Source organism: Engystomops pustulosus, chromosome 4 (assembly GCF_040894005.1).
Source record: "Engystomops pustulosus chromosome 4, aEngPut4.maternal, whole genome shotgun sequence".
NCBI lineage: Eukaryota > Metazoa > Chordata > Amphibia > Anura > Leptodactylidae > Engystomops > Engystomops pustulosus.
The window spans coordinates 116,066,857-116,079,490 of NC_092414.1; the positions used below are offsets into that span (position 1 = coordinate 116,066,857).

The 12,634-nt window shown below is 38.6% G+C and overlaps 1 protein-coding gene across 1 annotated transcript in view; it reads left to right on the top strand.

Moving 5' to 3' along the window:
- Positions 1–285: 285 nt before the first annotated feature.
- The window catches only part of LAMB4 (laminin subunit beta 4), a 108,069-nt gene continuing 95,720 nt past the window's right edge, over positions 286–12,634 (top strand). The window contains exons 1-6 of the mRNA XM_072147131.1: positions 286–556; positions 3,909–3,945; positions 5,882–6,039; positions 6,362–6,497; positions 6,919–6,992; positions 7,083–7,271. Coding sequence (XP_072003232.1) covers positions 3,912–3,945; positions 5,882–6,039; positions 6,362–6,497; positions 6,919–6,992; positions 7,083–7,271 — 591 coding nt within the window. The 5' untranslated portion in view covers positions 286–556; positions 3,909–3,911. The remainder of the gene's footprint in view (positions 557–3,908; positions 3,946–5,881; positions 6,040–6,361; positions 6,498–6,918; positions 6,993–7,082; positions 7,272–12,634) is intronic.

The window sequence follows — 12,634 nt, forward strand, 5'->3', positions numbered from 1 at the left end:
AATGCATGTAAAGCAAGCCACCCCTGTGACTTTGCAGGGGATTTTGTCAGGGTGCAAGGTAAGTTAAGACACATAATTATATTGGAATGCAATACTTAGAGGAGGCACAAAGGCATATTTGCAATGCAGCTGTTATAGGCTTCTATAACCTGTCTGTAGTGCAAATGTATTGTTTTATCTTGCAATATTTTATCTGAGTATCATGTATAGAGATGGGTGAATTGATTCTAATGAAATGGAATTCAATTAGAATTTCAGTAAAACTTCGGTTCGGCACGAATCCGAAGTTTATGGTGATTTGGTGATTTCCCCCCTTTATTAGCAAAATGGCCCAAATTGGCAACTCTGGGATCACACAACCTCTTCATCACACAAGCCTTGAAATCTGATAAGAAAATGATTTTGAATATCACCTTTCCACATAGTTTACTATCATTGCTGATTGCCTGGGGCCAAACTTTCTTCGTTTTACTGCTAGATTCCCTGCTAAGCCTTTACTTGCTGTATAGCTTCCACTCAGCTAACTCCTCAGAAAGCTTATTCTAGCACAACACAGGTAAGTTCATTTTGGAATTGTTTTCTATTGAATAAGTTAATATGAATTCATAATATTGGTTGCCAATAGTCAAGGCAAATGACTAAACGATGTTGCATATGTCTCTTTGGCTATTCCATTGAAAAAGTAAAATCAAGGATTATCAGTTCTTTTAATCTATCTGTCTATCTTGCTATGATTTTGCTATCTATAGTTCTTGAATTGTGAACTTGTGATGATAGAAAATGCATTAACGGCAAAATTTAAAGCAAGTAAATTTAGCATGTAGAGATTCTATTTCTGCTATCTTGTAGTTACATCATTGTTTTAAAGTTTATATTACTGTAATGAATACATGACATTGGCAGTAGGAAAATATTTAGTGAAAACAGAAAAATACTAATGATGGTAAAAATAATTACAGATTTACAGATATGAAATGTATTGTAATTCTAATGACATTTTATTCATCTGAATGCATTTTTTTAAACTTTGGTTTAAATTGTTTTTAGCTATATATAACTGTTAAGAATATTAGATCATAAGATTAATATCAGATCCTTAAAGGTGCACTGGGCACAGATGGGGTTGTCTTCACCACTAGAATCATCATAGAGAAGGGATCTAGAAGTGCCCAAACTGCATTACTGCAGCTCAGCTACAATACATTTAAATGGGAGCCAAGCTGCAATTCATTAGGTTGGCCGCTACAGAGAGAATGGAGCTATTTTTTCCAGCTCTGTTTTCTATAGTTATTCCAGTGCTGAATGCAGCTTGAATCAGCTGATCAGTGGTGGTCCTGCATGTATGTTCCCAATCCATGTGATAGTTAAGATCTGTAGTTGGTCAATATCATTATGCTGGCACAAAATGTTTAATAAAAGTTCAATTTATTACAAAGAAATTTCCCTATGTGAATTTGAAAGAGTGACTTCTAAATTTATAATTTTTCTACCGATTTTCCTCTTTTAGCGTTTTGCTGCATTAATGGTTCTAAGATACAGCTGTAGAGATTAATAATCTACTTTTCAATATGCAACACAGATACAGCAAAACGTGGTGCAAATAAAGCAGAGGCAGCCTGGCCCTGGATTAAGCCATCTTTCATTCATAGAGAATGTGTATGTCCAATTTTGATGTTAATGTATTCTTTGCTGATTGTCAGTTATGTACTAGTTACATAGGTTTTCTGCCTTCAAAATGTCTTCCAAATTTGCCATTTTGTTTTTGGAGTGAATTAACCCACTCCTCTATTTACTTCAGATGCCTTGCTTGAGATTTATCATGTGATAAATATGTGTCAGTGTTTTTTTTAAGAATGGTATTTACCTGATTTAGGTATATGTATACAGTACATAAAAATGTCTGTAATGTAATTTCCACATCCATACAGTCATTGACATTAGGCAGATTCTGGAATCTGAGTTAACAAATGCCACTGTCCCAGGAGAAATGCCCAAAATGTCAGGTACAAAATATTTTTAAATTGTCACTTTAGAACCCTTGTAAAGACATATTCATCTAAATATTAAAATATTAAGATACTATAGTAAATATATCCTGTTTGTAGAAATTCAAGAACTGAATTTAGTGGTCAGGAGTTTCCAGGTTCAATTTAAATCTATTCAGTCTTGTACTGTACATCAGCAATTTCTTATTAACCGCCATATTAATTAAAAGCCAATGGGGTTATTTATCATTAGGCAGGCTCCTTAGAATGTCTATGTCCTTGGAGTTCCGCTGCTCATTAGATTTATTAAAGTGGCTATAAATGTTCTTATGCTTTACTTGCTGTCTGGGATTTTTTTTTCAAAAAGTTACAAAATGCATAAAAAGTACCAACACATACACTTGAATCCCCATTCAATTTTTATGGGACCTTTATAAAAAGTTACAAGTCATGAATCAGGCTTTGCACTGTGTTGCACTAGCAGTATGTTTATGCCAAAATAGTAAAGTGGCGGAAATAGTCCTGTGCAACTTTTCGGCAGTGAAAGTCACAAAAAGGTCAATGTGACTTTTTAGAGAATTTTTTTATGCTATAAAACCCAACAAAACCAATGACTTTGTCTGAAATCAATCTGTAGTATGGTGCTTAAAACCAATGGGGTAAAAAGTAAAGATGGAACCTCATTGCAAAATTGTGCCCACGTATTGCCAAGATGCGCCCACTATCAAGTACATGTCTCAAAGGCCAGCTATGGAGATATAATCGTTTACATCCTTCACTCAACACTTTTGCGTGCCAAGAAATTTGGGCAGGTGAACAACAACTTGAACCCCATATGGCTGGTTACTGTGGTAGATTTGTGAATGATAACAGGAACAACAAGATGGGATCTTTTAAAATAGATATAAATTAATGCCTGATTATTGAATAATCAATCTGCAAACAAGTTGAAATCTGACTGACTATTGGGAACCCAAAAGATTTTGAAAATTAACAACCCTTCATTGAAAGGAAAGTTAACAACCCTTCACAGGGGCTGACCTGGAATGCATTAATAGTAAATCCATTTTTTCTTAATTATTGAAGATAAGCAATTAGCACTTCTGTATAAGGATGAATACTTTGCAAGGACACCAGCGGTATTACTATAAAACCACTGACTGCCATAATCCATCATGGTAAAATTTACTCTATGTCACTAGAGATGAAGCCATAATCCCATAATCTCTTTATTTTTACAGATTATTTATGTATTCATTTTAAGGTTTTATTTTTTCCCATTAAAGTCTGATACAGGTAGTCCCAAAGTTACTTACAAGATAGGTTCTTTAGGTTTGTTCTGATTTCATTTTGTATGTAAATTCAGGGTTGTCATTAGAAGAAAAATGTCCATCTGTAACTAGGTGTTGCCTTTAAGTGGGGTGTCCTTAAGTCCGGGGGGACTGCCTGTTGGGAGAATTTAGGAAACTTTTCTATATTATCTATTCTATTAGAACCTGTTTTCCCATTATAATAGGCCTGTTTCAGTGACAGTTGCACTGGTGGTGCTATGTTGATAGCAGCTACCTCTGTGTGCTGGAATCCCAGAGACCTCATGATCAGCCACCATAGACCAATAGATGCAATGGCTGTCCAATCTGTCACCTTGTCTGTGGTTAAAAACAATTTAAACTTATGGTTTTCCTAAATTTAAGGTGTGTTTAAGTAAAATGAATGGAAATTGTTGGATATGGGAAAGAACTGTATTTATAATGATATGTGGATATTACTGATTCATCAATTAGATCATTTCCAATCATTTCTTCCACAATATAACTTTGCAATGTTCTGTTTACAAGCAAATTTAATGTACTATATTTAAGTAACATGCACAATAAAATTAAAATAATTATTATTTACTTGAAAATACATTTTTTGGCACAGATAATGATTATCCTGGAATTAATGATATGTATAGTAGGTAAGTACTAATTATGTTTATTTGCTGCTTAGATTAACACAATTCATCAATTAAATGCATGAAAACAGTTTATTATTTGCATAAAAATATAGAACAATATGTTCTAACACAGAAATCACTTAAAACCTTGTTTTAATGGAAAACAAGATTCCCAAAGCAGATTATGTTGGATCTTGATGATATTTCCTGATGGTTTAGAATATAAGAGTAATCTCAGTAACTTCTAGCTATATTCAGTTGTGTTATAAAATGGATATATTTAGGTTTGTACGGTAGTCTAGTTTTCGTGTGTGTAATAATGCTGTGAATAAAATAGTCAATTGGATTGCTTAGAAATACAAATATTAGAGTTAAACATCATGAATATACCTCAGTCAATATGAAACCACTAAAACCCTTAGCAATATATTATAGGTTACTTCACTATGTGATAATTAGAACAAGTTCTGCCAAGCATAGTCTGAAATGTTATGTCAAGTCTCTAGGGCTTTAATTTACATTTACCATTCAAGACTCAACCTGTTTTAGAGACTATTCCCTAGAGGGAAGGTGACAAAAGAAGCAGAAAGTATTTGACTCCAGGTGTAAAGTGGTCCTTAGATTTTTACTGCATTGTATCTAGTACATCGGTTCAATAAATCTCATGTTTCACAAAGTGGAATAATAGGAGCCCATGACAATACATGACTCTACACCTTGTTTGCTCACATTTGTATTATGTCCTGGATAAGCCACAGCCCACTTATTTATGTAATGTTATGTCAATATTATCTAAATTGTTCTTCTTTGGGCCAAGGGCCCAAAATGTGGAATCCTTGTGAATTTTCTGCAGGAGTCATTTCACAGTGATTCCAACCACAGCAAAAAGTGTTTTTCTGAGAAGGTTTTTAGCCACAATTTGCATGTGGCCGTTCATTTACAATTCTGCTCTGATCCTAGGTCTGCCTCAGCACTGTGTTGTCTTTGTACAACAATTTAAGAAAATCTTAAACCAATCAAAGACACCAAGAAATATCATATATTTCACAATATGTATATTTTTTATAGCTGACAAAGCTTATTATAGCTAACCAAGTCTTAACAGGAGCTTTGCATCATTTGTAAAGCTGGAGGGCAAGTTCAACCTTTAACCCATAAAAAGACTTGTAGGATGACCTATCCATGTGTTAAAAAATAAACCTACAATAAAGGAGTATTTTTAGCTTTTCTCTATTACAATATAATAAGAATGTTGCCTTGTAAAGAAACACAATTTAGTCACAATTTCCAATTTAGCATAGAACCCTTACAATTTCTCATATTGTTACATTGTAAAACTAAAAAATATCCTGTTCCTGACGTGTTCCTGATGATGAGAGGAGATATAAATATAAGTTCATTAAATAAATTACTAGTTTTGGCTCGGTCTGACCCAATTATGAGCAGTCTACCAATGTCACTGACTTCTCTTACTTGTATATTGGATCTGAAAATGTAATAACAAAGTAGTGTGAGAAACCAATTGTGTAAAAAAGTAAAGACTGTTATGCTTCACACTGTTATGCTTCTACTCCTATCATGATTTCTACAATAAAAGAAAGGGCAGCTTGAGTCAGAAACTTACTTTTAGCACCTGTAACTGTAATCCAGTATTGCAGGAATCTATCCAATAACAAAGTTAGGCATGTCAGGTAAAACACGCCTGCTATCACTTACTATAATGTCCTTTTAGAAAGACAAAATTCGTAAGGGATCTGGGAGTCACAGTTGGTGAGCGAATATAAAAATAGTAAAATATCCTATGTCAGTTAAGAGTGTACCTGTAATCCTTGTGATTCAAGATCAATTGTTAGCTTTTTTTCTTTTACTAACTTTTGCTCACATAGCTAAGTTTAGTATTTTTGGTATACTGCACAATTCATGCATGTCCATTTCTTTTTCTTTTCCCCTTAATAAGAGTTTCTAAGTCTTGTTAGAGGGCAGGAAAGCTGCGAAGATGGCTCTTGCTATCCAACAATTGGAGATCTTCTAGTAGGACGTAGTAAACAACTGTCAGCATCTTCGACTTGTGGGTTGGAAGGCCCTCAAAGATACTGCATCATAAGCTACCTTGAGGTGAATTTTAATAAGCAACATCATTGTATGCATAAGGTTTTAACCCCTTACCGTGCGCTCTCTCCATACAAGGCGGTTGTTTGCTGCATATTACAGTAACCCCCATGATAGCTGCTAGTGCCATGTTGCCGGCAGCGGTAAAAAGCAGGCAATGCGTGGACACCTCCATCTTGGTTTAGATCATCGTTACTTTGACGTCATTGAGGAGCAAGAATCTGTCGCCATGACAGCGGTCTGTTGCCATTGGCACATTGTATAATGTGGGATATTTTTTTATCATTAAAACTAGAAACTAATTCACATATGTCTCTTTTTACTATAGGATGATCAGAAATGTTTCATCTGTGATTCTAGAAGTCCATATAATCAAAATTATCACACCAATAGTCACAAGATTGAAAATGTTATTTCAACATTTGATCCAGATTGGAAAAAGAAGTGGTGGCAGTCTGAAAATGGTGAGAAGCTGAAAGAGACATTACAATTAAATTTGTAGAAAAAGTAGCTATACATCATCAATACAACACAATACAACTTATAATAATGTGTAAATGAAGTGCATATCATATTTATTATGTGTTTGGACTTGTGAAAGGTATAAGGGTAAAACTTTAACACATTTGTCATTACTATTTACTTAAAAATATTATCAGGATTTCTTCAAAACCTTGTCAAAATACCTTGTGCAAACCAATGGGTGTTTCAAAGGGGAGAAATCACTTTGAACATATCCCAATTATGTCAGGAATTAAAATAAAAATTATTTTTGTGTTTGAATAAATAAAACAAATTAAGGCCAGGATCTATGGGACAGGATTACGATGTAATGGGTTTGGCATTACAGCTTTGTTCCATTCAATTAACTTTTTTGTTTTCTAGGAGTTGATCAGGTCAGCATAAGACTAGACCTCGAAACATTATTTCAGTTCAGCCATCTTGTGATCACATTTAAGGTAAATTGTTTTAAATACATATTTCATAAAACATAAGTCTAACTAATCTATTATTACTTTTATTTACACGAGTGTTTGCTTATTCTCCAGACATTTCGTCCAGCTGCAATGTTGGTTGAGCGATCTCGAGATTTTGGAAAGACATGGAAGGTGTTTAAATATTTTGCACAGAATTGTGATTTACAGTTTCCGGGCATTACTCAAGGTTATGCTGATGAAGTAGGAGATGTAATCTGCGATTCAAGATATTCTGACATGGAGCCTTCTTCAGAAGGAGAGGTATTAACTAATTTCAACAATGTTAAGTTCCTAACCTACTAGAATGAAGAAGGCAAGGAGATTTGAAGAATCAAAGGATTTATTAGTTAAACTTCAAGCAATGGTGGACTACATGTATAGACTGTGTGCATCCGAACTGTATGAAGTTTATGCTGTCTATATTTAGGAGTAATTGGGCGATCCATTCTTCTCAGGATGCTTGCCATTTAGCTGTACAAGCCAACTTAACAGCATTACTTTATCTATGGAGCTGAGTAAGCAAATAGTACATTCCGGAAACACATAGTCCAACGTTCCTTGATGCTTAACCAATAATCCTATGACTTTTCACATTCTACTTCATTCTTCCTGGTTATTTACTATGCTACAAATACATCTAAAAAAAAGGAATTCCGCAAAAGCAAGTGATGCAACTCCATGCTGTTTCTGATGAACTGGCAGGTCAGAACTACATTCTTTGTTTGTTTTAAGAAGATACAAGTAGAAATATGTTGCTAAGATATGTAAAATAGATAAAATGATCCACATTTAGCAAAAACAGTGCAAACTGTACTCAGGGGCGCACCTACCATGAGGCGAGTTGAGGACGGTGGGGGCGGCATCAGGCAAGTCACTCACTGCTGTGACCGCCAAGATGGCTCCGTCCATGGCCATCTGGGATGCCCCTTCTGTCTGCAGCCGCCTCCCGACCTGCCTCTCCAGGACTCTGGCCCGCCTCTCCAGTCTGCGGCCCGCCTCTCCCATCCAAGGCCCGCCTCTCTCCTATCACGCCCGGCCCGCCTCTCCCTGCTGCCCACTTCCCCCGTCCGCGGCCCGCCTCTCTCCTGTCCGCACCAGGCCCACATCTTCAATCCACCGGCCGCCTCCCCTCTCCGTGGCCCGCCTCTCCCGTCTGCACCCGGCCCACCTCTCTCGTCCGTGGCCCACATTTTCAATCCGCGGCCCATGTTTTCAATCCACGGCCCTCCTCACCTGTCCGCAGCCCACCTGCCTACCTCTCCCGTCCGCGGCCCGCCCACCTGCCTCTCCCGTCTGGGGCCCGCCTCACCGGTCATGGTAAGTATGTACCTATTATATCTTAAGATGCATATAAATAAATAAATAAATATATATATATATATATATATATATATATATATGTGTGTGTGTATACACACACATGTATATTTATATGCATCTCTGTATGCATGTATATACTGTACGGTGAGTGTGTGTATGTATGCTATATAACTGTATATAAGTATGTGTATACTGTATGTGTGTGGTGAGTATGTGTATATATGCTGTAAATATGTGTACATGTTGTATGAGTGTGTGTATACTGTGTGTGTATATATATTTATATATATATATAGCGGCACGCTGTATGTATTGTATGGTATATGGCGGTACGCTGTGTGTATTTTATATTATATTTGGCGGCACTCAGTATTTAATATAAAATACACACAGCTTCCCGCCATATACAGTAGTATATAATACATACAGTGTGCTGCCATATACTATATACAGGGCCGTATCATAAGGGGGGTCCCCACCACTTTGCCCTTAAAGGGGCCCCCACCAAATGTGGGCAATTTGACTGCCCGAATCGCCAACAATGTACTTGGCTCTGGGCTCCCCGGGCCGAATCACGGCGATGTTCCTGCCTTTCGTCTATGGCAGAGCGAGGGAACAATAAGTTCCCTGCTCTGCCTTAGACCAGTGATTTTCAACCTTTTTTAAGCCGCGGCACACTTTTTATACTTATAAAATCCTGAGGCACACCACCAATCAAAATAGCACAAAATGACACTAAAGCAGTCATAAAAGGCCTCCCTTTACTAATAAAAAACCCCTAGCGGCCTCCCTTTACTAATAAAAAACTCTAGCGGCCTCCCTTTACTAAAAAAAACTTTTAGTGGCCTCCCTTTACTAATTAAAAGATCCTAGCGGCCTCCCTTTACTAATTAAGAGCCCCTAGCGGCCTCCCTTTACTAATTAAGATCCCCTAGCGGCCTCCCTTTACTAATTAAAAGACCCTAGCGGCCTCCCTTTACTAATTAAAAGACCCTAGCGGCCTCCCTTTACTAATTAAGAGCCCCTAGCGGCCTCCCTTTACTAATTGAGAGCCCCTAGCGGCCTCCCTTTACTAATTAAAAGACCCTAGCGGCCTCCCTTTACTAATTAAGAGCCCCTAGCGGCCTCCCTTTACTAATTAAAAGCCCCTAGCGGCCTCCCTTTACTAATTAAAAGACCCTAGCGGCCTCCCTTTACTAATTAAGAGCCCCTATCGGCCTCCCTTTACTAATTAAGAGCCCCTAGCGGCCTCCCTTTACTAATTAAAAGGCCCTAGAGGCCCCCCTTTACTAATTAAAAGGCCCTAGGGGCCCCCCTTTACTAATTAAAAGGCCCTAGAGGTGCCCCTTTACTAATTAAAAGGCCCTAGAGGCCCCCCTTTACTAATTAAAAGGCCCTAGAGGCCTCCCTTTACTAATTAAAAGGCCCTAGAGGCGCCCCTTTACTAATTAAAAGGCCCTAGAGGCCCCCTTTACTAATTAAAAGGCCCGAGAGGCCTCCCTTTACTAATTAGAAGGCCCTAGAGCCCCCCCTTAACTAATAGAAAGCCCCAGCCTCCCTTTACTAATAAAAAAAAAGACCCTAGCTGCCTTCCTTATACAAATAATAACCTTATATACTTACCCTTGATGTCTACTTCCGCGTACCTTCACTCCTAATGGCGATCCGCCCATCTTCTGTAGCTCCTGCACCGCACGCCTCTGGTCACGTGACTTACGCGACCTGACGTCAGGTCGCGTCAGTCACGTGACATGAGCCGCGCGGTGCAGGAGCTACAGAAGATGGGCGGATCGCTAACGCGGGGCTTGTAGGTAAGTATGGGGGCAGAAACACAGGGGCGCAGCCAGGGTCGGACTGGGGGGCCTAGGGCCCACCAGTGAAACTGATTCTGGGGGCCCATCTACTGAAAATTGATATATTGAATGTCCAATTTTAGGCCTCATACATTCGGACACAATAATCCAATACAACTACATTGACCACTGCACTATAGCAGTTAGTATATTACAACAGTTAACCGGATGTTAACACACATAAAAAATTGTGTGAACATATGTATTTGTTAACTTTGAGTTAACACATTTGTTAGCAGTTGCTTTTTGTAAACACAAATGTTAACAAATTTTATTAGTTAAATGTCTCTGCAGCTGTTGCAGTGCATTTTGAAACTCATGAGTTAAATGTCATGTGTGATCGCACCATGGAGTTGGGGACCAGGACTTAAAGAGGTAATTTTCCAGTGGCTGGGGGGCTCATGTTCAACCTTAGCATTGTAAAAGTGGAATTCTGCCTTTTTTCCCCCCTTTCCCCTTTTGTGGCAGTGGGATTTAGACACAGATTTAGGCTTTCCATGAACTACACATGTAGTTCTGAGGCTCCAAACAGTGGTCCCGCGGACCATTGTCTCAGGCTTGTTGGTCATCGGCATGTGAGCGCACAATAATAAACGGCCAGAACCGCAAACATGGGTATGGACCCTCTCTGTATTTTGCAGCCCGGGCAATACACAGGGCTGTGGTATTCATAGTGGTGTGCATTTGCCTATTGAAGTGAATGGGGATGTGTGCTACCTGCTGATACAATGCAAGTGCATGTCCCTATTTCGTGAGTCCTAAAGATTGCACGGCTTGGTCCATTTCCCATAAACACATCACATAATTGGCAAATATTTTTCAGTTTAAAGCTACGTTCACATACAATGTTTACAATGGGGCACAATGACTAAGGGCTTTGCGCAAGTTTTTTTGTCTGACTTTGCACATTCTTTCTAGTGTACACTGCTTGTACATGGATATAAGAAGCGTCCGCGCTATATTTGTATCACATGCGACCCTTTTGCGGCGCAGCTGCACTAGTCATCATGTGACACAAATTAGGGGGCGTTCTGGTGTACCACAAAAAGTTATAGGTGTACCAAAAAAAGTGGTGTCCTCTGTTAGGCAAGTGCAGGGGGTGCCAGATTCATGTGTAGTGTAGTTTGCACCCAAAATGGTAACATTGATACCGCTATCACGTGCTGCAAAAAGTAACAGCTACGTACAATGAATTATGAGAAAGTTATTAGCGTCAGAAGGTGGCGAAACAAAGAAAAAATCTTTTGTACCAAAGGTTTTACATTTTTTTAGATCTTTCAAAGCCCAATAGAACCTTAATATAGTTGATATCTTTGTGAACGTAGCAACACAAAAAATTAAGGGGAGGTGTAATTTGGAGCGCACAGTGAAATCTCACAGCAGAGTGGTGCGAATGTGTTTTACCTTCAATTTTACTGCATTTGGAATTTTTTCTGCTTCTCCGGACACAGTATGGAATATTAAATATCGCCACTAGGAAGTACGACTTTTGTTATGCAGAAAACAATCCTCATGCACATAAATATAAAAGAGTTATGGAGTTAAAAATGGAAACATTAAAAAGGCTCAGTTTTATTACAGGCTCCACTTTACCATATTTACCATGTTAACCCTAACACACCTTTTTTATACTTTGATGTATGGAGCTGGACATTTTCTTTGCTATCAGTTTGTAAAATGTTCAATCACTTTTTATTGAAATATTTGTGTGTGTTGAAATCTGCACTGTGGGTGCTCTAACAGGAGGTTTGTTGGTAAAAGTAAATCTGCATCAATACAAAATGCAGTCCTTTGAAAACCCACAACATCCAGCAAGCTCATTCAACTGCTAGGAGTTGTAGTCCTTCAGCTCTCTGCAATTTTGTATGAATGTAGATTTACTTATCAGGGTGTGCAGACTGTAGCTATGTGTGTGAATGTAATGCACATTTACCTATTTTTCTCTTCAGGAATCTGTCCTATAAGGGCAGCAGAGCAGCAGCAGCTCCTCCAGTCTTCTCTGAGGTCCCGCCGCTGCGTACTTCAGGCGGGGCCACTTTATGAAGAGCAGACTGACACTTCAGCAGCTGCTTTTCCATTGGTGGCCGCTGCTGGCTGTCAGGAACAGGAGGAGGGCCCACAGTGACATTCAGTGGGCCCATACCCTGTATTCAGTCCGTCATTTGTGGCGTGCCCGGCTCCTCTCTTGTATGGCTGCATTAAAGACTCTATATTTTTGGTGAGTGACCTGCTTTTTCTTGTCTTCTTTTTTAGAAAAGTATACAGCGATTGCTGGGGGAGCTGTATACAGTGATTGCTGGTGGAGCTGTATATAGTGATTGCTGGGGGAGATGTATATAGTGATTGCTGGGGGAGCTGTTTACAGTGAATTCTGCGGGAGCTGTATACAGTGATTACTGAAGGAGCTGTATATAGTGATTGCTGGTGGAGCTGTATATAGTGATTGCTGGG